Here is a 26,733-nt window from a genome sequence, read left to right on the forward strand (position 1 = left end):
TTCACAACCTCCCTGGGCAACCCATTCCAGTGTCTCACCACCCTTACAGTAAAGAATTTCTTCCTTATATCCAATCTAAACTTCCCCTGTTCAAGATTGAACTCATTACCCCTTGTCCTATCACTACAGTCCCTAATGAAGAGTCCCTCCCCAGCATCCCTATAGGCCCCCTTCAGGTACTGGAAGGCTGCTATGAGGTCTCCACGCAGCCTTCTCTTCTCCAGGCTGAACAGCCCCAGCTTTCTCAGCCTGTCTTCATACAGGATGTGCTCCAGTCCCCTGACTGTCCTCGTGGCCCTCCTCTGGACTTGTTCTAACAGTTCCATGTCCTCAGAGCAGCTTCCCAGCCTAGCAAATAAACAGCTCTTTCAGTTTACCTAATGGAAGAGAGTAGACTGGTTTGGCTACGCAACAATAAACAAGACAGAGATAAGAAGAAGAGCTACTCAGTGCTCCAAGAAAGAAAATGGAAATGTCAACTTTTTTCCCTGTGTTCGGGTAGCAAGGAGATAACTTTGTGTCCATGGGACTGAACAAGTGGAAAAATTAAGATAAGGAAATGGTTAGTTACAATTTCATGGTGGGTTATAGCAATAGTAGCTACTGAGTTTTAATAATAATAATAGCTACTGAGTTTTACTGCAAGACAGCACAGCCTGTCAGAGGGAAGGGTACAGGAAACTCCTAATATACATATTGTCTTAACGTTTCCAACTGCTTCAGTGACTTTTTCCTGATCTATGGGAACCCTTTCCCTCCTGAGAAAAGTAATGAAAGGGGTTTCATACAGCTTGCTTGTTATTAGCAGCTGTCAGTGTTTACCTTCCTTTTTTCTTTTCCAAACAGTAAGTAAATAGTCATAATTAAACAAAAGACTGGGGGCATAAAGCAAGAGCATGCTGAAGTCAACAAGGACACAAAAAGGTAATAAAAAGAGTGTGGCTCACAGCGCAATTATGGAACCACCAGGACTGATGTAGAATAAGGTCCAAAATATCTGGATCCCATTCCTGATCTTATTCTTTGAAATTCTCTTAGATATTTGTATTTTTAAGAAAATCTGGTGAAATGTCATCTTTTCTAAATCATCTTAATAAACAGTTATTAGTTACTCGGTTTGGGGGGTTTATATCACCAAATCTCAACCTAAGTGTTAATTCACCAATGGTTTTACAGAAAAAGCTAATTTAGCAGCTTTTTAAACGCATTACTGGTCAGTAGTATTGCTGGTATTTAATGTTAGCTTGCCATACATCTGATTAGTAGAAAGGAAGAAAACCATCTCCCTATCACGGACAAGCCAATGATTGTGCCAGACACCATGTTTGCTACTTGCTCCAAAAGCAGTGTTTTATTGTCACAGAACAATTCAAGTAGCTAAATATGATCCAAAAACCTCAGGAATTTACACAGATTAGAAGACCAAATACATTATAAAAGCATAAAATAAAGCTTTTCTAAGGCATGGTTATATTCTGATCAACATGGACATGGAGGCATCCATTGAAATCTATCATATTCTCTCACTGAAATAACTGGTACCAAGTGTGGTGGAGGTAGAGATGGAGACGTTGATGCTCTAGAAGGCCAGGCTGCCCTTCACCATACGGCAACTCCAGCACCCTGGTAACAGGAGACCTGACAGGGACAGCAGCTGTTGTCATTCTCCATGCAACTGCAGCTTTTTCAAGCACGCACACATGCCTTCTGTCTTCATAAAACAACAGAATGGTTTGGCTTGAAAAGGACCTTAAAGCTCATCCAGGTCCAACCCCTTTGCCATCGGCGGGGACACCTTCCACTATAGCAGGTTGCTCAAAGCCCCGTTTAACCTGGCCTTGAATACTGCCAGGGATGAGGCAACTCTTTGCAAGTTCTCCCTTCTGACCCCATCTCTTTCTCAAAGCTCATGTGCTCAGCTCCTTTCTCCGTCATCAGACCGGCCCAAGAGCCCTGACTAGAGCAGTGTTATTGCACGCCCCATGGCTGCCGCAGCTGTCCATTTCTGACACAAGCGCAGTGGCAGACAGCCGGTCAGCTGTGTCTGTGTCACTCCTGAGGGGCTCGCTCCCCCGAGCCCTTCCACTCTTAGGGCTCCCTCACCCCACTGAGGCCCTTTCACCCCACGGGCACACGAGGCCAGGCGGCATCCCGGACGGGCTGCCGCCCCCTCTCACCCAGCCCTGCCTCTTCTAGTTACTCGCCCTCAGTGTAGCTGAGGGCATCGTCCCGCCACCGGCGGGCACAGGGCCCCGGGCTTCCCGAACTCGGCAGGCGCGGGAAGGCGGAAGGGGAGCCGGCCCTCCCTTACGGGCACGGCGTTCCCGGCAGAGCAGCTGACCCCGGTCACGACACCCGGAGTCCACCCGGCCAGAACCAGTCCCCACCTCTTCCCGTAACCACGGCCCGGAGACGACTGCCGCAGAGAACCGACACCAGACCCCCACGCATGCGCAAGCCTCTTACCGGCCCGCGCCAAGCACCCCGCACCCCCTCCCCCGCGTGCTCTGCCGCGCACGTCGCCTCGGCGCCAGCCAATAGCGAGAGAGCGCGCACCGGCCGCGCAGTGACGTCACAGCGGCAAACCCGACCCTCCGGCCCTGCGCCCGGAATCCAAGGAAAGGGAGCGTGCATCGGGGGGCTCTTCCCCGCCTCCATGATGTCAGAGCCACCGCCTCCCTCCCCTGCACCGACCAGGCGGCGGGGCCAATCAGAGCCCACCTGCAGCCCTAGTCCCGCCCCCTCCCGCGCAGTGACCTCACGGCATCTCCTTCGGCGGCAGAGACGTGCAGCCAATCAGGGGCGGGGGAGGCCGCGCGAGGCCCCCGCCCCCCGGCCGTAATCCCCTCCCGTCCCCGTCCCCTTTTCTCCTCTCTCCCCCCCGCACCGAGCGCTTGGCAGCGGCGGGCAGCGGTGCAGCCCAGTCGTGTCCGTGCGGGCGGCTGCGCCTCCGCGGGTTCGGCGACATGGAGTGCGCTGCGGCGGGGGCCGAGTTCAACATCCTTCTCGCCACCGACTCCTACAAGGTGGGCGCGGGCATGGGCACGGCGGGCGGGCAGGAGCGAGTCACCTCTGCGGGCTCTCTGGTGCCTCCAGACCGGACCTGCCGGGCCTGGCGACCGGCGCTCCACACGCAGGGCACCGAGCCGGGCAGGCCCTGCTGCCACCGGCTCCTTCCCTCTGCCCGCCTGGCCGGAGCTGGGAGCTCTGCAGCCCCCGAGGTGTGAGAGGGGGTGCCCGGCCTTGGGGCGGCGAGGGGAGCGCGGAGGCCTGGCCGGGGGGGTTGATGCGGCAGCCCCGCGCCGCGGAGCGTGCGGCCGATCCTGCTTCCCCACTGGGGTGCCCGGGGCCGCGCTGCCGGGGGGTGCCGGCTGCGGCCGGGCGAGAAAAGAAAGTGAAAGCGGGCGGGGCGCGAGGGGCGGCCATGGCGGGGGGCGGGGTGCCCGCCCCGCCGAGCATCCCTTGGCGGCCGCCGCGCTGCCCTCCCGCCCTCGCCGGGGCCGGGAGTGGGCGCACGTGTTGCCGCGGTGGGAGGGTAGAGGCGAGCGGAGCTGTTACTCTTCCGTGTCTTGTTTCTCCCGCTCTGCCCGCTCGGGGGGTGGGACGGTGTGCGGGCTGCCCGCTGCCTGCGGTCCTGTGTCGGGTTGTGATGCAGAATGCGCTGAGCAGCCGGCTGACTTAAAGTGTGTATTTCCTAATCCTCTGGTTAGGCTGTGGGCATTGCAGTGTCACACTTGCGAGGCAAGTTTTTAGTTCAGAGTAGGAAACTGCACTTCAACAATCCTCCCTGCTTTCCATGGGGTGATTTGAAAACAGTGGTGCTTGATAGCAAAGGCTGAGTGCAGGCGCGTTGTTCGTGTTCCGATCCGGTGATTTCTGACCCAGGAGCTCTTGACGTGCCTCACGAGTATGGCCAGGCTCAAGTCCTCCTGTGCAGCGCTGCATTAGTGTATATAAACAGCTTCTAGACACCAGGCAGAGCCAGTGGGTGACTCCAGAAGTCCGGTTGTACAGCTGTGCCCTGTGTCTCCTAGGCTAGAAGACTTTTCCTTCAGCATCTGCATTGCCATGTCAAAGAGGTTGTTGGTGCCCTAAACAAAGCTACAGTGATAGGCCTGATTATCATTATAAAGTATTATTATGTTACAGCTCTTTAAAGGTTTGATCACTTGATGGATGCTGGAGGGGGATTCTTCATCAGGGACTGTAGTGATAGCACAGGTAGTGATGGGTTCAAATTTAAACAGGGGAGATTTAGGTTAGACACAAGGAAGAAATTCTTTATTGTAAGGGTGGTGAGGCACTGGAACAGGCTGCTGGAAGTTGGGAATGCTCCATCCCTGAAGTGTTCAATGCCAGGTTGCACAAGGCCTTGAGCAACCTGGGCCATGGCAGGTGGATGGAACTAGATGATCTTAAGATTTTATTCCAACCCAAACCATTCTATGAATCTATGGGTTGCTGGGAGGAGGGTACTTCTAGATAGAAGAGTTGAAAAAGCAAGTACACTGTTACAGCCAGGTCTTGTTACTGGCTAATGACTGAAGTACAAGCTTCAGTTTGTACTCCCTTTGCTGACTTGTGGTGTCGTACTTTTCCTAGCTCCTTTGTCATATTATTATGGTTATTATATAGTGCTACATAAAGGTGCTCTTTTTGTAAAGAAATTAGTAGCATTTATTGTTGCTGTTAGTGGGAAGGTGTGTTGGAAGACACTGATAAATCTTAGAGCAGCTCAGTCAGAGCATCGTAATGCTGCTATTGAGGGCTCCCAAAACTGCTTTCATTAAGGGCTTAAGTGATCATTATCAAACTTACTCAAATATGGAAGATCCACTTCCATGTCTGAGACTAATCACATTAAATACTGTAGGCCTGCTTTTAAATGGTGTCTATTTAAATCTAATTTGCATACTACTTCTTCTAAATGCACTGGGTCTGCTTGAAGATTAGCGATGGTGAGGAGCACTGGAGTGACAGATGACCAGTTTGCTTCTGTTTTGCTTTGCTCTTTCATAGGAAAGATGATTCAGTAACACTGCAGGAGTGGTAGAAATCTTAAAGAGGTCATGTAAAGGCCTCAGGTTGGGTTGGGTTTTTTTGCAGTTTAAAACGGAATTTGGATGAGGTTTTCTGTGGCAGCTAGGAGCATTTTGTGTTATACTGAAAACAGTTGGAATTATCTACTTTGCTTTGTCAGGACTATCCAAATTGTCTCTTCCTGTAAGCTTTTTTTCCCAGATCTCAGGAACTCCAGCTTCTTTGAACAATACTTAAAAAAGTAGCTTCTTTTATCTTGTTGGGTAGCATGAGGTAGCATTAGGTATCACTTATCTTCTCCCTGGATTATACTGTCATTTCCTAATCATTGAAACCTGCTTAGTGAGAGCAGTTTCAGTAACAATTGCACTAAAATATCTGGTAGTTGCAACATCAAGCTTTTCACAGGAATTACCAAACACTCTTACTAGCAGTTAGTGAGAATTGATCTTGTGTGGTGTTTTTGCTTTAGGTACTTCTGCACTATCCACAATTGTAGCATCCGCTTGTGTGCAGTGCTGTCCACAGATAACATTTCAGACTGAGAAAAAACCCTGTATTAGTTCAGAAGCTTACTTGGTGATCCTATTGCAGTAGACACCAATCCATACAAACTAGTGTTGGTGACAAAAGTCATGTGGAAATAAACAGCTTGGGGTAGGGGAATATAAACATGCAGACTGCCTTAACCTGTACAACCCTAGCTCCTCGCTTAGGCAGCTGTCTGTGGGTAAAAAGTTCTGGTATCTTGGGGTTGTATCTGTCACAGTTTGTTAGTTTGAGCATTAGCTCTAGCATCCCATTTGTTTTGCTACAGTTGGAAATCTGGGGCACAGAGAAAATTGGTTAATGGCTCAGAGCCCGTAAAAATTCAGCAACAAGGTAATTTGGTAGGCAGGGATTTGTCTGTAGACAGTTAATCCAGCCTCTCCTCCCTCTAAACTATTTTCCTGTCTGTGCGTGTCACGGGACATTTCCTCTGAAGTCATAGAAGATTATCAAATACTCAGTTTCAAAATCTTAAAAGCTGTTCTTGGAAAAACAACTGAGTATCATGCTAATTTCTAGTATACTTGATATTTATATATAGAAACACTTGTTACGTTCTGGCTGCATTACTGAGCTTCTGTTACTGTCTCAATTGTACAAGTGCTCCAGGATTTTGAGGCCAGGCATCAAATGCTGCAGTTTATCTCCAACTTCCATGACAAGATAAAATGTTTTTACATCAGTTAGAAGTGGTTTTTTTTCTTCTCCACTTTGTTGCATATTCTTAAGCATCTCCAAATCCCCCAACAGTATAATTTCTCTTGTTTGCTGGGTATTATATGCCATCTCCTCAGAGTCTCAGCATGGGCATATGGTAGAGTGCGTTTGCATCTTTCTGATAAATAACAGCAGTCTTTTTAATTCTTTGAATCCTAAGACTTTTGGGAGGTTCATCAATGTAATGTTATCTGGGAAACTTAATTGTGTGAATGTCCACTATAGCAATGAGGCTTTAATAGTAGAGTTTTCTGCTGGTGACTCAGTATTACCGAAAATTACTTGAAGTCAAAATCCTTGTTTCTAAAGAGCTGCAAGAAGGGATATCATCAGGCTCATTGAAGCTCACTGTTCATGCTGCATGATGTTTTACTTTTCCGTCTGTACCAAGAAGTCCCCTCAATCTTGCTCCGCTGTGACAGCAAAGGTTCTGTTCAGTCATTGTGCTTCCCAAGCAAAAGGGTCCATGCCCTTCAGTTCTTCGTTAGTCTGGTACTGGTGACACACCAGCTCTCAGTTTTCTTTCTCTTTGATTCCCAATGCTCTGTTTATCCCATATTTATTTATTTCTGTCCAAGCAGGGTATATGCAAGTCTGAAGCTCTGTTGAAAGGATCAGCGTAGCAGAACTGTGTAGTTCAGTTGCAAGATACCAGTGACTGGTGTATACCAGTCTTGGGTTGGATAGACCATGAACTGCATGTGGGTAAAGGCTATCAAAGCGAGGACTGCACCTTGTTCTCTAAAGCAGTAATAGCTTATTTTGCTTTTACCAATGAAATGTATTACTGTTGCTTGGGATGTTTTGTAATTAAGCTGATAGCTGTAATAAGCTGCCATGCAATTGCCCCATAGGAGGAGCTGACTTGCTATCTAGACCATAAATGAGATCTGTTTCAGAATTCAATTCTTTCTGGACCCTTCAGGGAAGCCTAAAAGATATGTTTTAACTCTGTATGCCTTGCATGTTGAATTTTAAGTATTTGTCACTTTGAATGACTTCTTTTACTATGCACGGATGGAGGAGAGCACTTAACTTCTGAAGCACTTCTCATGAGCGTGTTATTCCAGGATCTGACAGCCTCTATATTCTGTATTTAGAAGGCTAGAGGTGTGCAAGGGAGATACATCTATAATCTTAACTCACTTGTTTTGACTAGTACTTAATGACTGCAAAGTATTCTTTGCAGCAGCCCATATATATATTATTTTTAATTAAAACCTTGTGGTGGTGGTGTGAATGTGATCTCTTGCCTCCTGTAATTCTGTCAATGGAAAAGCATCTGGCTCAATGCTCCTCATAAGAAGCAATCTTCACTCTATCTAGATTTGCTGTCTTCCACGTTTTGATTTGCAGTCGCGTGGTCCTGTTAACAAACCCTGAGTCATCGTTGCTCTGAAGTAACCCCTTCCAGAATCATTACAGCTTTTGTTGTTGAAAAGGTAAATGTTTTACTTTTTTCATGAAGGAACAGGAAACTTGGAGCAGTATGTGCAGTAGTACAGTTGACTTCTCACTAATGTGTAAACAGTAAACATAAGGCATTTTGTCACCTTTTTTGATAATCTTGGATGCAAAACTGTGCTGGTTTGGGCTGGGCTCGTGTTAATTCCTTTCACAGTAGCTAGTATGGGGCTATGGTTCAGATTTGTGCTGGAAACAGTGCTGATAACACAGGGGTGTTTTACCTAATGCTGAGCAGTGCTTACACAGAGCCAAGGCCTTTTCTGCTCCTCACAGCACCCCACCAGCGAGCAGGCTGGGGGTATACAGGGAGCTGGGAGAGGACGCAGCCAGGACAGCTGAGCCCAACTGACTCCAGGGATATCCCACACCATATGGAGTCATGCTCAGCATGTAAAGGTGGGGAAGAAGAAGGAAGGCGGGACATTTGTAGTGATGGTGTTTGTCTGCCCAAGTAACTGCTGTGTGTGATGGAGCCCTGCTGTCCTAGAGATGGCTGAACGCCTGACTGCCCATAGGAAGTGGTGAATGAATTCCTGGTTTGCTTTGCTTGTGCACCTTTTGCTTTACCTGTTAAACTGCCTTTATCTCAACCCACGAGTTTTCTCACTTTTACCCTTCTGATTGTCTCCCCCATCCCACTGGGGGAGAGTGGGTGAGAGGCTATGTGGGGCTGAGTTGCTGGCTGGGCTTAAACCCTGGCAAGAATACATAGAAATCTTTAGTGGTAAAAAAAATCCACTGTAAAGCATTACCTTCTGTATTTTCTCTGAGCAGTTTAGAATACATTCCATTCTAGTGCTTACACCTGACTGTTTTTTTTTAAATGAACGTGGATGTGGTCACTTAAAGCATCTGTGTTGATAATGTGCAGCTTCCATAGGAATTCAGTTGCTTGTGTGCTCTCTCCATAGTTTTCTTATTACTGACTGTTCTCTGGCCTCCTTTTTTTTCCTCATCTATATTCCTCTTATTTTTCAATACATGTAAGAGATTAAGAGATGAATTAGAATACAGAGATATTAAAAGTGGTACAAGATCAACCTTCAGTCATAACCTGCATTAGTTTATCCCTCTCATCTCATGAGAGCAGATACCTCCCAATATTCTCAGTTCCTAAACATTATCTTAATCTGCATTTGCTTCACTTATGCAAAAATAAGGGGTTTGGAGTCTCTCTAAGGCTACTTTCCTATGGTAATTTGAAGCTCTCATAATCAAATACAATCATAGAATAGTTAGGGTTGGAAAAGACCCTAAGATCATCAAGTTCTGACTCCCCTTCCATGGGCAGGGACGCCTCACCCGAGACCACGTCTCCCAAGGCTCTGTTCAGCCTGGCCTTGAGCACTGCCAGGGATGGGGCATTTATCACTCCTTTGGGCAGCCTGTTCCAGTGCCTCACCACCCTCACAGTAAAGAACTTCTTCCTTGTATGTAACCTGAACTTCCCCTGTTTAACTTTGAACCCATTACCACTTGTCCTACCACTACAGTCCCTCATGAAGAGTAAGATAGTACTGATTCTCAGGTTTGGGTTATTTTTACTTTTCTGTTTTTTACTCACTTCAAGTGTCTTGCACTTCACCTGCTGCTGTTGATGCTCTTTTTGTTGAGTTACTGAAGACTGATTCTTCTGAATTTTCCTCTTTTGTTCAAAGAAGTTTATCATTTGTAACCACCCTGATTTTTTTGTTTGGTTTTCCTTTCCAGTTTTGTTTGTGATGTGCATTTCCTTTGTGATTGCTTTAAAAGTTACAAAAGCATCCTTGTTAAATGTAACTGCTATTCACAGTTGTGGTGTTTTGCTGGTTATTGGGTTTTTTTCCTGAAGGGGGTCAGTGCTGCCTAACTGCTGTTTGTTATGTGTGTGTAGTGAGGTATATCTAATAAAGCATTCCCCTTGTTCCTAAGTACTAGTTCATAGAAACATTGAGGCTGGAAAAGACCTTCAAGATCATCAAGTCCAACTGTTGCCTCAGGATTGCCAAGTCCACCACTAAACCATCTATTTTGTCCACCACCTGAACTATTGTTGCAAACAAAGTTGTTTTCAATATGGGTTATTTGCAGCCTTTGCTTTTAACTGCTCCATTGGCTAAACTTTGTAAAGGTTTTGGTAAAGCAACCATTCAAATCGCAGCCTCTTTCCACAGTGTTTTCAAATAGCATGTAATACCATGACTTCTGGCAATTCAGAGGTGCTTCATCAAAGTCTCCCCAGTGTAAGTACCAGAAGCCACCACTGCAGTAGAATCATCTAGCTTTGGAAGTTGTATATGGGAGTGAGGATCCTCAGGCCTGACATGCCTCAGCCAAGCGCCCCAGCCACTAGCTTCCAGGACCAGGCTTCTTCTGGCTCATCTTCTACCCATCCCTCTGATTCTTCATGTTTGTGGCTGTACAGTGCTATGGGTTTGTTAGCTGGGTTGTTATGTACACATTTTGCACTAAATACTTCTCAAAATGACTCCAGAATGTTTGAATACCCTCTTAGTTGAACTGGTATCATCTTATCTCTTGTACAGTTATGGTGCGGGAAAGATCCTACTGGCTAGATATTTGGTGTTTTGTTTTCCTCACTGTAGACAGGGCTTAGAAGCATCTTTCTGATGGTTCATGTCCGCACACATCTGACCTAGGTGAGCAATAGGAGTAAACCACCAACAGGGAATTTGGCCATGCCTGATTTCTCATGTCAGACTGTTTCTCATGTTTTCAAATCGTTGGGTTTTATAGATTTAAATGACTTTTTAAAGTCATTGTACTGAAATCTGTTGTCCAGAAAAGCCTATAAGATGATTGGCTTTTATGTCAAAGGTCTTATTACTTAGCGTATAAAAATGTAGCTTTCATCTCAGCCATCTGTGTTTTGTGATGGAACCTTTTAATTTCCTTCTCTTATAATTTAACTTTTAATATTTGGAGCGGGTTTTTTGGATGGTTTATCTAAATGCAGTTTGTGCCTTACGGTTTTTCTCAATGGCTGACTTGATTTAGTTAAGTACACGTAGTCCTTGTGGAGGTATTCCTTCTCCTGAATATACCTTTATTTGGATTAAATTTAATAAGAAGCTATCACAACTGGAATAAAAGTGTTCTGTTTCAGTCATAGTACATAACCTTGTAGGTGGTTGTTCAAAGGTTGTCATACTTTTTGTGGACAAAGCCTAAACCACAGCCTTTGAACTAAATATCAAAAGGCCTTTGAAGGTATTTTGGGGTTTCGTTTTCTCGTAAGGGTCTCTTCATCCCAGTAGGGGCTTTTGTTTGTGGGTCTTTGGTTGGGGTTTTTTGTTTGTTTGTTTTCTGTAGAGGTGGGTTTCTTATCGACTTTATAGTCACTCCTGCTTATCAAAAGCCCATCTGTACAAGTCCTGTTTCTGTCATCCACTGCCTGAAAGCATAGATTTATCAATACTGTCTCGATCTGCAAGTCACATAAAATACGTTTCAAAATTCTGTTGCCAGTGGTTTGTTCTTTCCACTTTACTTTAGAATACAGAAAGATGCAAAACTTTGTCTGACAGCAAGGAAAGCTTAGGCATTTTTTTGAGCAGAGTTTTCATTGCCCAAGTGCCTTGTGGTGTTGTGCTGTTTTGGGGTTCTTTATTTGTTTGGTTGGTCGGTTTGTTTTCAGTGGCATTCTTTGTGTCTCCTGTGAGCTGTTCCCACTCCCTAAAGCTTCATCTTTTGGGAATTTCGTTACATGCCAAACCTCCTGAGCATCACTGTGGTGAATGGGTATTACTTCCCCATGTCTTAGTAGTCCAGAAATGCCGGCTAACGATCAGAGCAACCTTGAGGTGTCATGGGCAGATGACACATCTCCTGCTAAGAGAGAGCTTGGAAGCAAAACAGATGGCCAGGCAAGTGAAAGGGGATGTAGGTCTTGTGGTTAACTTCTCAGGTACCTACACCACATGACTGGAGCACGCAGTGCTTGAAAAGTGTGGTACTTCAAGTTTTGATCATGTCTTTAAATACTGGGTAGTTTGTGGGAAGCCTTGCAGACACCCAATTAGTATTGCAGCTTTACAGATAAAGCTAAGAGCATTGTGGAATATAAAAAGAAGCACAAATTGTTTACAGATGTAAAGTCTGCTTAGATGTAAACATCTTAATTGCCAGGGATGTGCATTTTTCACTGTTTAAATAGATTCTAATGTGTAAAGAATATAATTGAATCATACGCATGTAACTTGTAAAATTAGCTCATTATCTCTTTCAAGGGCTTGAAGCAGTTTAATTGATAAAATGACATTTCATTTTATTGTTTTTCATTATTATTTGTGCATGACATTGTCATGCACAAAATTTTTGTTTATGTTTAAATCCCTAGAAATAACTTTTCTGGACACTATCCAGAATATATTTTCAGCTTAAGATCTAATCTAAAGTCAGAAGAATTAGCTAAACCTGTGATTTAATGTTTGAAGGACTTGAGTGGGGTTTTTTTAGGTTAAAACTGCTAGCAAGGTAGTCTGGAGGACCTGTTTCCCCAGGTATTCTACATAAAGGAGAAATCAGGCTGTTAGCATTCCAGTCTGGTTTCAGACCTCCTCCGGTTCTGATTTGCAGCTAGAGCACTGTGTTTTGTGATCATGTTTCAAATCAGAACTGGAATGGGAATGTGTCTTTAAAAAACTGTATTTAAATGCCATAGGAAAAGATGCCACCAGCTCAAATGTGTGCACAGTACAAGTACACCTTAATTTGGATCAGTACCCATTAGATAGAGAGAAGCATTTAGCTGGAGAAACGTCTTAGAACTGCAGAAGTCAAACTTTCTTTTAGAGATGATAGCCTAAGATCATGCAAATTTTCATTATAGTATAGGTGTTGGCTTCAGCAACACACCCAAAGTTAGTAAGTTGGATAATTAAACTTTTTTGGAGGAAACCTGAGTAGGCAGTCACACACACAGATGTGTTTTCTTTGTTTTGCTTGAACTGTTGAGGTGGGAATGGCAGCGTTACACTGGTTTGCTGTATAGCTTGACACAAGGAATTCGGGTACTGGTTTGGGGTATTGTTCCTGGGATGTCTGCTATGTACACTTCAAGCTGGTGGGCTCTGTGTTGAGTGTTTACTCTGAAATCATGTAAGATGTAGCATGCCGGTGGGATGAAGAATGGAACGAAGCAGAGCTCCCAGGTGGTAATCTCACATCCTGATAAGCACTAGTGAAAGTCCAGTCCCAGCCATAAAAAAGAACAAGATTTTTCACACTGTTGCTATAACTTTCTGAAGTGGCAAGGGTGCAAACAAAATGTGGAATTTCTTCTCCTTGTGCCTTACTGTGAATGACCCTTATAATGTTTTGTTACATGTTCTTTTTCTGGGAGTCCATGTAATAATAATTTTTGTAAGGGGATTGTGTGTGTGCTCCTATTCCTATTAGAAAGACATGTAAAACAGTGTATTCTTGACTGCTCCACAGTAAGGGGGGTGAAGGGAGGTTGGCTGGGGGTGTGTTTTGTTTGAGTTTTATTGGTTTTTTTTCCCTTTAAGCATGATGATATCTTCAAGAGAGGTTAGTGTGAGCTGGCAGTGTGATTTACTGCTTTGGAAGCTTTGTGTAGAACTAGGAAAGGACATATTATAATTTGTGGAGTGGGACTTTATTAATAACTAGAATTAAATCTAAAAGCCAGGGTTTGTCTTTGGGTCTAACAGTGCTACTCTTAAGCATTCTGCTTTTGAATGGCAGTGAATTGGAACAGAATAGGTTTGTGCTCCGTTACATGCCTGCGGTGCAGTGCTTTGCTTGAAGTAAAAGCAGAAAACTTGCAATGACAAGATTGAGTTTTATTTGATTGGTCTGGAAAACCTCATATAAGTAAAGACAATGGAAAGATCTGTGCTCAGTGCTGCTCCTAAAATCCTAGCCAGTGTCTTTTCCAGTTAATCAAAGCCAAGTTATCAGGGGAGTGGAAGAGCTGACCATGAAGATTACTCTAGGGGTTTGACAGAAGCAAAGAATAAGATAGGGAAGTCAGTCTTTGGAACTGAAAATTGAAGGCAGCTAAAAAAGGGGAGATCCCCTAAATACTTACTGTGTACAATGTGCATGGATAAATAGTAATAATCCAGAAGAGCTGGGAATTACTCTTAAGATTTAATGTACAAATATAATTTCTCTTGTGCTTTGTAGTGATGTTTTGAGGTCTTACTGAAGTTTTTCTTAATATAGGTTACACACTACAAGCAATATCCACCTAATACAAGCAAAGTATATTCCTACTTTGAATGTCGTGAGAAGAAGACTGAAAACTCCAAATTGAGGAAAGTGAAATATGAAGAAACTGTTTTTTATGGTTTGCAGTACATTCTGAATAAATACTTAAAAGGTAACTGTGTCAAATTCCAGTAAAACTTTACCTGTAAATAAATACCTGAACTTTTCCTCAAGCCTGGGGTCTCATAGATGAAGCAATTCCAGATTATCTTGGTACAGTGTAGGTAGTGACATGTATAAGATCTGATTTATGACTGTGAGAATTATATGTCCACCCTCATAAAATGGTATTGACTTCTCAATTTAGACACCTCTTAACTATGTTTGTTTATGCCAGTGGTTTATTAAAAATGGAGAGGTGTTCATATCCATCCCACCTTCAGTGGGCTGAGGTGAAATGAATGGAAGTAGAGCAAGACTGTGCATAGAATCACATGGAGATAGAAGATTCAAGGAAAAATACATTTTGTATTTTAAACATAAATTTCAGTCTGTATTTGCAGGTTTATTTACTGTGTAAACTAATAATGGGTTTAATTTCACTTAAATTTTGATTGCCTCTCTGCTTAGATCATTGAATACGGCAGGTATGTGTCAAACTGTTTTCAACATTGACAGTTTTAAGAGTAACATCTGAAAATGCCTTGGGGCCATTTAAGTTTTTGTTTGCTTTTTTTGCATTATGTGCAAACATCACCTGTTCTGACCTAAATACAAGTTGCTTTCTGCCAAGCTTCAGAAGGAAAACTTTAGTTGTATGGTTTAATATCATTGTCTTGATCCAGAATCCATAAATAACTCTGCCAGTTCCACCAAAGACTGGAATTCCATTAAAATCAAAACACTCAATCTTGTTTTGTTTCTCTAAGGATTATTTTCTGATGTATGCAGTAGGTGATTGCTCCTATAGCAGTAGCAATGCTCATTCAAATCATGCGGTTAATCTGGCAGTTCCTATTGCGACGTGGTTACCACCAAAGACTGGTTGTAAGGCCTCCCATGGGGATTCTCCCTGGAGCAGCGTAGCTTAACCCTTGTGTTAGTCTGGTTATGTCTTGTTGCATGTGCCAGTTTGCACAGTCATCCCATTCCACTGGGAAAAACACTGCCACTGAAACTCGTGACAGGTGTTTAACCATCATAAAAAAGTAATAACCTCAAATTGTTCCTGAGTCACCTGCAAGCCATGAGTGTACTTTATCCTGTTGGTTTCTTGAGCATCCTGATCTATATAATAAATTAAAGTAAAATTTGGTTTTAACATGGGAAACTGCATTTGACGTGTTCTTCATGTCTTTGTTAGAGGCAAGGTGACTTTTCTGGGTCTGTCTTTTTTTTTTTTTTTTTTTACTTAGTTTATAAATTGGTGGATATCATAAGTTTCTAAGGTTTCATCTGTTTCTAAAACTACAGGTAAAGTGGTGACCAAAGAGAAAATCAAGGAAGCCAAAGAAGTATATAGGGAGCATTTTCAAGATGATGTCTTCAATGAAAAAGGATGGAACTATATTCTGGAGGTAAAAATTCATGAAAATAGCATGAGATCATTATGAAGGATTTGTGAATCAACTGTAGAGCAGTCTCTCATTTTAATGATAGTAAAGACTGGATAAATTTAGCTTTTTATGTTTAGTGTACAGGGAGTAGCAGCTGTCAAAGAATAATCATGTAATTGTAATTCCTTGGAGAAAAGTAATTTTCATCCTTTCAGATGCCAAATATGGCTTTGTAGGTAATAAGGATTTATGGTTGCCGTCAGCCAGCTAGCATAAGAGAGGGCTTGTTGCCAAGTCTCCATATGTGATAGAGTGCTTAATGGTCGCTTGCATCGTTTACATTACTTTCTGTACCTAATCATAAGTATTTTTATTCTAATGCAGAAAGCATTACAACTTCTTGCATATGTAAATACTTCCAGAAAATTGATATTTTATTCAGTTGTTTCCTAAATTTTTCAAATACTTAAGTTGAACTTTATTATGAAGTACAATGCTTGAGCACTTCTGACACAAATATTATTCCAATTAAGTCTTTCCACAATTACTCTTTCCCTTTTGTTTCAAAAGGTGCCAGTCTTCAAGTAATAGCAAACATCTCTTCTCTGCAAAAGCAGCAGATTCAGGCTAATAGCATTCATTGGAGCTGTTCTAATCTCTGCAGATTAATTGAATGCTAAGTTTCATTGTAAATTCTAGTGCATGCATATTTTTGGCATTTGAAAACACTTTTTTTTAGTTCTATGCATGTATTTTTTTCCCTGGGTGATCTGACTGCAACTATTTTATGGTGGCATCTGTCTGGTAACATCTGGATGTCATCTTGCAACCAGGGTGGACCATAAAGTGAGCAAGAGAAAAGTGAATTTCAGCTAAATGTTGCAAATGGCAGCAAGGTAAATAAGCCCACTGTTTTCTAAGAGGGAGCTATGGAGATGTTTGTAGATTACTTGCATCCATCTCAAGTAACTACAGATGTGAATTCAATGTGTATTCCCTTTTAGGCTGTGTTATATGTTGTGAACTGCTCTCATCTGCATTTAAAGTAATCTTGATCCCTCCTTGACCAAACTGAATTAATAAACTTTTAATGCTGCATATCTGTCCACACTGAGTTTTAACTAATTCTGATCAACTTTTGGTTCAGTTAAAAGAAGCCTTCCTGCATACCTCCTATATAGATTGCTCATTACTTTGTCAGGGTTTCTTGTTAAAATTGTGTGTGTGTGTGTGTGTGTATATATATATATATAAAAATGAATATGATTTCTACTTCTTGATCTTAGATGCTGGTGCGTCTCAGACAGGAAGTGTATGTACCCTTTGGGCCTTTGTATGCTCTTATATGCACACACAGACCCTCCTTCTGCTAGCTGAATTCCTGTGTAATTCACGTACCTACCACAGTTTGCTCTCTGGCTCTGTTACTGAACCTGTAGCGTTGGTGAAGCGGAGGGAGCAGTGGCTGTATGAATGAAGTGCCAAAATGAATTTGAAATGTACATGTTTAATTTGTACGGAGAGTAAATATGAGTAAATACTGATAGGGTGAAGGGGTGAAAGAGAGGAATGGACTGCCTGGAGAGCAAGGGGGTAGTGTGAAGGCTGGAAGTTGGCAGGAATTGATCCAAGTGATTGAGATGTAAGCCCTGAATTGTACAAGTTGATCCTACCTAACAGTTTTGAAAAGGACTATAACACAGTGCTATGGAATGACCATATTGCTTTTTTTCCATGGACAAAATCAACACCTACAGCAACTTTGAAGTGTTTTGTTCTTTCACTTAACTTTTGTCTTCACTGAGTCACTGATCAATTATTTTGAGCCATTTTGAAGACTTCATTGTCCTTTGTTAATCCAGAACAGACATCTCGCAGTCTGACAGCTAAACCCTGTGTGGTATATAAACACAATATGCTTCAGCATATTATACTTTTGAGGGAACTTTTTAACTGCAATGTAGAAGACACTTCTGATATGTTTGGGGCATGGGAGAATAAGCTTAGGTACTACTTACGAATCAGTGTAATTACTCTGAATTAATGCAATTTTTATTGCCTTTAAAGAATAGTTTGTCAAGAAATATTAATATACAAAAATAAGTATTATCAGTTTGGCTTGCAGGGCTCTTTCAGGAAGTTAAAACTACCCTTTTGAGGTTGCTGTTTGCAACTCACTCTTTTTCAAAAGGCATATTTCACACAATGTTTAGTCCTTAAGGGATGAAGGACTGAATTTGACAAAAGAATGACACTTCAAGATTAGATGTCATGTTTAGAGGCTAATTGAGATGATAAAATATTCTTTAAAATAGACGTTAAATGGATCCTGCTCTAATAAATTAACAAGGCATGCATCTATACTAAGCAAAAGGAGAGGTTTCTTTTGAAACCCTAGATAATGCCTAACCTTTTATGTTTTTTTTTATTTTTTTTTATCTTACTTGATGTTTCTTGTTCTGTGGGTAGAAGTTACATATTTTAATAGAATATTTAAGTCTTCCTAACTCAGTTTGCACAAGGAGTACAACTGATAACCAGCGTTTGGCTTGGTAAATAGACCATTTTTAAACTACAGGATTTTCCTCTTAATTTTGATAAACATGGATTTTTATGTATTTATTTATTTGGGCTGATGGGTAGGCAAACAAATAAAGTTATTTTTAGGGCTGAAAGAAATGAGTAAGAAAAAGGCTTTATAAATAAACTCATAACCTGACTTTTATATGTATGTAGTTATGTAGAATGTGAGAGGTAAGTCCTAGTCTTTCCTGTTGTCTAACAGTATTACTGTTTCTTCCACAGAAATACGATGGCCATCTTCCTATAGAAATAAAGGCTGTTCCTGAGGGCTCTGTAATTCCCAGAGGAAATGTTCTTTTCACAGTAGAAAACACAGATCCAGAGTGCTACTGGCTCACAAATTGGATTGAGGTCAGTTTTGGAAAGTTTGCGTATTTTTTCTAAGTAAATATTAACGCACTTAAATTAAAGGCTGAATCACACTGGTTTAAGGGGAAATCTCTGGCAGCTTTCATTTTCTGCTTAAATAAGCCCGGATTCTTCATTTAGGGCTTCTACAGAGACTTTTTTCACCTACCTCGCAAGAGATTAAAGGAAAATCTCACAGTGCTTTTATCCACAAGGAAAGGAGTTTGGGGGGAATTGTGTGGCTGTAGCTTGGGAGTGGTAACTCCAGAGATGGTCAGTAACTGGCCTGCCTTATAAAGGTGTTATAAAGGCTAATTACTTTGGCCCTAAAGCAAACTTTTGGAGGCATGGATGATGAAGATAATTAGACACTTTTGTGCCTGATTAAATGCCAAGTGGGGATTTCTCAAGTCCTAAGTAAACCTACACCTAATAATGTGATGGGTTTTGTTTTAGACCATTCTTGTTCAGTCATGGTATCCAATCACAGTTGCTACGAACTCTAGAGAGCAGAAAAAGATTTTGGCCAAGTATTTGCTAGAGACGTCTGGCAGCTTAGATGGACTGGAGTATAAACTGCATGACTTTGGCTACAGAGGAGTTTCTTCACAAGAGGTAATATGACTTGTCTAGTAATTCGAGGAGTCTAACGGTTCTTGACTATAAAGGATTGTAGCATGTATCTGTTACCAGTTGTGTCCTTGTTGAGCTGCATTTGGACTTACTGTGGAGAGGGGAGATCTGCGGTGAGGGGATAGGTATGTGTCAAAACTGTAATACTAGACTGGGGGAGCTTTCTTCTATATGGAAGGTGTCTTTACTGTGTAAATGCATGAGGAGGTTATTGGTTAAACAGGAACCAAGTCAGTTTTGCTGTTACAAACTAGTTCTAGGCGGTGACTGGATGGTATCTATATTTGGCATGGCAGCTGAAAGTTGTGTCTTTTTCAGACTGCAGGGATAGGAGCTTCAGCTCATTTGGTGAACTTCAAAGGAACAGACACTGTAGCAGGAATTGCATTAATTAAAAAGTACTACGGTACAAAAGATCCGGTTCCAGGGTATTCTGTTCCAGCTGCTGAACACAGGTAGGGCTGTGAATGTCTTTTTGCTATAGCTTAACAAAATGTAATTCTTTCCTATGCATCTTTGTATCCAGAAGTATTAAGCTGTTTCACTTATATCATACACTATTAGCCATGACTGATCCAGCTGTTGAGGCTGAAGTTCAATACAGATGCCTCTGTATGTTCTAGGGGCACAGCTGTGGCGTTGTTCTTGACTATAATGTGTTCAAATATTTTAACTATAATCTTATTATAAAGTCTAAGTAAATATGGATGATTCTTTTTAGAATGGACTTGAAGGCTTACAGGTTAAAGTAGATATTGCGGATTCACATTATGAACTTTGAATTTTGTTTTAAACATAAAATCCTAAAATGCAAACCCATATAAGTTGCAATTCTGGATTCTCCCACATAATGTTCTCCTTCCAGAAGAGGCAATTGGTCTGAAGATTCCTATTAGCATAACTAGTTTAGTCAATGGTAAATCCTTGATCTCTCACTAGGAATTGTGAATGAGTTTTTGAGGGTAAAGAATTGAGACATTTGAGATTAAAAGCTCTGATCTTTTTTTTATATTCAGATCCTGTAGAAGTTCAGAAGTGAATACAGATCCTTGGATTTTACTTCCATGTCTGTAAACTGAAATGGGCAGAATATAAAGGAAAGGATTGTCAGGTTTTTCCTATCAAGTAAAAATCTAGTGCTTTTACATAGTGAATATTTTTCACTTAGGACTGCAAGACAGATAATGGAAATGCTTACACGAGCAACCTGTGTAGGGGTAGTAGGCATCTTTAAAGGAACACATTATTTTCTAGAGCATTGCTGTAGTGCTGTTCTAGACCTCCTGCTTGATCAGTAGAAATGATAAATTTTGTCTGAAACTCTTAGTTTATTACTACGGTCAAGTCCAGAAATGATGGCCCAAGCAACTATAAAATTCTTTGTAATGAAAGCAAGCCCATGGAGCCAAGAGAGCAAGCGTGTTTTGCACAGCGTATTGAAGTGGTGGTATGAGAGCAGACAGCTCAAACTACCCTAGTTAAAGTTCACATTGCCAAAGGCAGACTGCAGTCACCCTTTCCAAGTTAATACATAAAAAGCCTCTCGTGCAAAAGACTTGAATTTTTCCAGAGCTGATCTACTGTTACACAACCTCCAGTGTGAGGTTGTGTTGTGAGAGTAGTGCTTACCTCTGGCATGCCATGAGGGTGGTGTCTTGGGCTGCCCCAGTCTCTTTGAAACACATTTTGCTTTGTCTCTTCACTACTGTGATCTGGGACCTCTCCACAAAGTGGTTAATGGTGGCATTTTGTGGTAAAACTTCAATGCCCTCTAGCTCCTACTGCACACATGCGCTTTGCATGAGAGCATTTGTAGGTGTTCACACACAGGTTACTAAAGTCAGTTGATCTGTACAGTCTGGTCTGTGACAGCCCCATTCAGAACAGCTACCTGCAGGTCAGCTGGCATTCAGTAACTTATTACCTCTCTTAGCAGCGTTGTTTTATGTGCTTGCCTGTACCCTTGTACCAAGGGTAATGCCCTGAGGTTCCTCTAGAAGAATGGTTGTGTGAGTGACCATAATGGTTTTATATCTCTATTAAAAAAGAAAATACATAGTGTTTTCTTCTAAGATTTTCCTAAACACGCGCTGTTAGTGCTCTGCTTCTCTCTTTGTAGTCTGAAGTTGCCAGGGCCGATGTTCTGTTCTTGCATCTGTAGTTCCCCAACTGCCTGAATTTCAGATTTAAGAATAACGCACAAATGCTAAATAAATAAAGAAAAAAAAATCACATTGACATGTGAAAGAGGTTTTGTGTGTCAAGTGTTTGTCTGACTTGTCAAAGATAACAGGGTGCTGTTTACTCAGTATATAGTGTGTTTACTGTCCATGCAACACAGAGCTGATAAGCACATAATTTATGCTGTCTTGTAATCATATTGCCTGGTGTTATCTTGAACTGCTGCTGGTAGGAAACACAGAATGTGTGGGTTTACATATTAATGCTGCTCTAATACAGATTTTTCAATTGATTTTACAGTACCATAACGGCTTGGGGGAAAGATCATGAAAAAGATGCTTTTGAACACATAGTGACACAGTTTTCTTCAGTGCCTGTATCTGTGGTTAGTGACAGCTATGACATTTACAATGCTTGTGAAAAAATATGGGGTGATGACTTGAGGCATATAATTGAAGACCGAAGTCCAGAGGCACCGCTTATTATTAGACCAGATTCTGGGAATCCCCTTGACACTGTTTTAAAGGTAATCAATCCTTTCTTGAAGTCATTGATAAGGGTAATTGTTTGTTTTGTAATGGCTAGCTAATAAACATGGGGAATATAATGTCTAACTTGATATGTGTAGTATGTAGTTGATGCTGGATAACTTGGACCTATGAAAAATGTAAACATTTGCTTCATTTCAATATACACATGAAAGCTGCAGTCTGAATAGTTTAATCTTTTTCATCATCAAACCCATTCTTGCATACCATTCTTGAAGCTTTTACAACAGTTACCAGTTTTACTGGGTCTAATGATGCTGAAATGGTTCTCTGTAAGGAGAAATTTTTCATCACTTCATGACAAATAAAATGGGAAACAACTTGAGTATTAGTAAATGCCAGGCCAATAGAACCTCTTAGCACCAGGTTTAGTTGTGTATTAATGTAGTTTCCTGGTTTATGCTACAAAGACAAGTTTATCACTCTTCTCTCTTAAGTAAGACATGCATTTAAGTCAGTGGCACGTCCAAGTTAAAAAATGATTCTAGCCTCATAGTTCTTTAGAGAGCACAATGATTGTTGCCATTCTATAATAAAAGCTGTTGATATTTGAGTAGTTGCCAGCCCTGCTTTATTAAGAAAGTAGGGGAGATTTTAGTTATGTTGATGCTGTATCAAATCAGATATGTACAGCTTTATCCCTTTTCTTTTAGGACAAGTGACATCACACATGAATTTTGAATAATCTTTATCAGAGCTGATAAGAAAAACTCCAAACTGAAGTGTTTCATTTTAGTTATTAGTGGCTAACAGGATCTCAGAAAACCAAAAGCTTCATCCAACATCTTAAGGAAGGACAAAAGAACAGCAGAATCTTCAGTTGACACATTTAATAGCAAAAACTGACAGCAACTAAAGACAGAAAGGAGGGAAGGAGGTTCTGATTAGCTCTTGGGTACAAGTTCATAAAGGCTGTATGGTCTCTGACTGCTTTAATTTAATGGCTTCTGTCACAATGGCTGGCATGCTTTTTTGTTTCAGAGCCTATGTGGGTAGATTTAGAGCTGGATATGTGGGCATACTTATGGATTTTTCTTTTTTTTGAGAGAGCGTGACTGAAATGTGGAAGTTGTTTCTTTATTGGAATGGCAGGCTTATATTCTAATTTTGAACGGTCTCTCTTTTCAATAGGTCTTGGAGATCTTAGGGAAGAAGTTTCCCATTACAGAGAACTCAAAAGGCTACAAGTTGCTGCCACCGTATCTCAGAGTTATTCAAGGGGATGGTGTGGATATCAACACGTTGCAAGAGGTAGGAGATCCTGTTCATGTGTCAGGGTGACACTGGCAATCTTGATATTTAATCTGGACTCAGTTATGACTAGTCAGATGTTGCAGCAGAGACTGCTGACCCCACCCTGCCCTTCATTTGACACTGGCAGGATATCCTAATGCATAAAACAAATTCATTATAACTCCACAGGGAATTATTAAGATGCATAAAAAAAAAAACCCTAAAAGGCATTTCCTACTCCCTCTGTTGTAACCTTCTCCTGCCACTGTCTCTCCTTTTGTTTGCTTTCATCCTACTTGTCAAGTCTAATTCAGGTCAAAGTCTGGCAGTATTTAGCCTTTTCATGGATACCTAAGGCATACTGCATGATTTCTGTGCCAGAGGAATAGTAGTAACTAACGGGTTTGGCTCATTAGTTACATAACATCTGAAGTGTTCATATATTGAAGGTGTAGATTTGAAGGAGACTTTTTTTTTTTTTAAAACAAGGGAGGCCAGTTCATTGATTCAGCAACTAGTGGAATATGCACTGTTGAAGATCAGACTGTAGTCTGAGTCAAAAGTGCAGTTCATCCAGACAAAAATTAGTTATTTAGTAGATGCTGAATGCTTGAAACTACTTATTCACCACTATTGACTAGATGGAGATACTAGGTAATATAATGTGGTCACAAAGGTACAAACTGCAGTAACTACAGATGAGAGGTGTATAAAAGGAGGATTTGGCTTTATCAGGTTTGTCTGTGATCATTCATTGTCAGCTGAATTAGAGCTGAAAACCAAAAATAAGTTGGGTAAATTTAAGATAAATTTTACTTGATTTTTATTGACACTTGTCTTGGCTTTCTAGATAGGCACATCCTTAGTGGCTTCCTAACAAAGCTGATTTTCGATGCTTCGAGAGAGAGACATTGGTCTTGGGTTTTGGTTAGTCTGCAACTATCTGAACATCTCAAATGGATGCATAATGTGAAGCTCAATGATGGAAATCAAGTTTGTCACTCAGATCCTTAGAGAGCACTTAATATTGAGATTGTTACTGGTATGCCAGCTGTACTGCAGTCATGCACTATATTTTGTTCCTCCTCCAATAGACTTGAAGCAAACTTTATTTTTTTGTCCCATGTGGCTATTGAGAATATACAACTGTGTTGATATGCTCAACAGAGCACAGGCATGAGAGGTTAATAGCTGGAAAGAAACTCTTATCATTAAATACCAGGGGAAGAGTCTTTTAAATAAACTTCTGCATGTTCTCAACAGCTGCTTAACAGGACTGATGCCCGTGTTAGGCAAAGTATGTTGTGGTTGAGATTTTCATGAGTTGCGACAGGAAAGAAACTGGACTATAAATCCTTTCTTGTAAGGAACTCAAAGGTTGCTTTCTGTAAGTTATATACAAAATTCAAGGATGCTCATATAGTATCAATTGTAGTAAAAAATTAAAACTAGTATTTAAAATCTTGACATTAGAGATAAAAATGCACTGCTTTCCAAGTTCTAAGTAGAGCAGGAAAATAATTCCATCAGCTAATGGGAGGGGATGAGAGACAGAAGGAACAAATCTTTGTTCAGGTGATCTGCCTGTGTACACATTTTCCTTATCAAATTGTAACTGATTACGAGAAAAAGTCTACCTGCAATACATAGTAGAAGATCCAGTTCCACAAGTTGCTAGGAGCAGATACAACTCACTCCTGCCTAGTGGCCACCTTGTCATCTCTTCCTGACTCTCTGATCTTGCAGTGCACCTCATGTCAGCTTTGGTCATCGAACCACTCACTGGTCATTAAACTAATGTAGCCCACACATGTAGCAGCAAACCAACTAGGCCAGAAGTGATCAATCTGTGGTTCAGTGAATTAAATTGGCCCTCAAAATGGGCCAGCATTCACTAGCACAATACAGGAAAGAAAACAAACTGTTGTCTTGAGCTCGGAGAAGCAGGCAGGAAAGAAAGAGATACTTCTCATTGGACAGCAGCAAGTTATGTTGGAGCAAAAAGACCAATGTTCTTGCAGCCTAATGTTAGTATTGCATAAGTTTAGTGCATCTCTTTATCCTCTCATGTCAACAAACCCAAAGTTACGATGCTGACTTCTGAAAGACTGAGTAATAGCTTGCCATTTAAAAAAATAATGAACAAACCAGCCAAACCCAAGCCAACTCTGAAGTATAATTCATCCCTTTCACAAAGGAGTTTACATGAATGAATTACATGAATGTATTGTTTTCCCATCCTTCTCCTCCCTCCCTGCCTCTTATAGCCTATGCAAGTGATTATTCTCATTACTTCCTATCAGTCTTAGTTTCTAGGCATGACTTATTGTTATGGGTCAGATGAGAGGTAATGGGTACGATAGGGAAAAGCTAGAATGAGTAATGATAGATCAGTCTCATTTGACTATATCCAAACTAGCTGTTCGCTAGTTTAATAGTTAGAAACAACAATATAGAAAACAACTCTATATCAGTATAAACTGGATTTTAAAATTCTTTGTTTTAATAGGGAATGCTGGTAGAACAGGTAAGGAACCTTTTCTGACTTTCTTGTAGCATTTTCACTTCTAAAAATCATCCAATCTGCTAACTCCACACTGTACTACACTTTCAAAGGATTTTCTTTGAACATTCAATTTCCAGATGTCTTTAATTTTTTATACAAAGAAAATCCTCTAATCTGGAGTCACAGTAGATACATTAATCATGTTCATAATGATCAGAGGAAGCTGGTCAGAACCTTGACACATGAGCTGTTCTGCCTGTATATGTTTGACAGTGTGAGATAAGATTTTTTTTTTTCTGAATTGTTTTCCTTTGGTGGAGGCTTCAGTTATTTCAGATCTCCCTCTTTTCTTCCCTATTACTGCTGCTGTTTGCCATCTCTTCCCCATACCTAAGGAAGCTGTTCTCTGGGCCTCTGCTGTGTGTCACTGGTAAAGTCAGAACTGTCTTTCAACTTAGTCTCGATTTCCCTTCCCCACCCCTCACCAGCCAAAGGTCAGTCTGAGTAAGAAAACCCCTTGGGAGAGGAAAGGTGGAAGCTGATTCTTCAGCCAGGGTAAGTGAGGAGTTGTGCCTGTAGCACAAGATGAACAAGCCGTTTGCAAATGAGAGCAGGAACACGAGTTGAAAGGGGTTTCACATTTCTTCTCACCCAGGCAAGAAGGTTAAGCAGCTATGGCTGAACTATGCTATACTCGTACTAGCATCTGTTAACCTACAAGTACCAGCGAACATGAATTCTAAGCCTTGGTAGGATGGATGTTGTCTATACCAGGTGTTTGTGCCACATCATGCAGGCATGTTGCAGTGAGTTCAGTGTCAGACCTGATCTATAAAACTGGATAAGGAAAGGAGTAGAATACGTTGCTCAGGCTTGGCCAACAGTTCACGTAGCTTCAGGCTAGGTCAGCAGCTGGACAGAACTTGATAAGAGTCCAGGTGGGGTTTACTTACCTTTGCCTTCTGAAAATACGGTGTAGATAAGCAAAGCCCATATCTAGGCCCAGTCAAGTTTGGTTTTTTACAGCACTATTGGCCTTATGCTTAAGTAGAGGGTATACAGAATCCCTTTTCTTACCCTTCCTTTGTCATCTTCTGCTCGTTCTGAGATGCTTAAGGCAGAATTTAATTTATTTCAATCCTGTATTCTCCCTGAGTACCCCTTTCAACTGCTTCTGGGAGAACCAAATCACCTG

At 41.5% G+C, this 26,733-nt stretch overlaps 1 protein-coding gene across 2 annotated transcripts in view; it reads left to right on the forward strand.

Moving 5' to 3' along the window:
• Window positions 1-2,795: 2,795 nt before the first annotated feature.
• Window positions 2,796-26,733, forward strand: part of NAMPT (nicotinamide phosphoribosyltransferase) — a 29,733-nt gene continuing 5,795 nt past the window's right edge. The window contains exons 1-8 of one of the 2 annotated variants that reach the window (XM_061366274.1): window positions 2,796-3,026; window positions 13,966-14,122; window positions 15,424-15,527; window positions 18,312-18,440; window positions 18,894-19,052; window positions 19,389-19,525; window positions 21,552-21,777; window positions 22,931-23,050. In XM_061366274.1, the coding sequence (XP_061222258.1) occupies window positions 2,967-3,026; window positions 13,966-14,122; window positions 15,424-15,527; window positions 18,312-18,440; window positions 18,894-19,052; window positions 19,389-19,525; window positions 21,552-21,777; window positions 22,931-23,050 (1,092 nt within the window). In that variant the 5' untranslated portion in view covers window positions 2,796-2,966. The remainder of the gene's footprint in view (window positions 3,027-13,965; window positions 14,123-15,423; window positions 15,528-18,311; window positions 18,441-18,893; window positions 19,053-19,388; window positions 19,526-21,551; window positions 21,778-22,930; window positions 23,051-26,733) is intronic. The other variant, XM_061366275.1, reaches the window with a different exon arrangement.

Source organism: Neopsephotus bourkii, unplaced genomic scaffold, assembly GCF_033783945.1.
Source record: "Neopsephotus bourkii isolate Nb327-2 ecotype Australia unplaced genomic scaffold, CSIRO-AGI_Nbou_v1 NB_1328, whole genome shotgun sequence".
NCBI lineage: Eukaryota > Metazoa > Chordata > Aves > Psittaciformes > Psittacidae > Neopsephotus > Neopsephotus bourkii.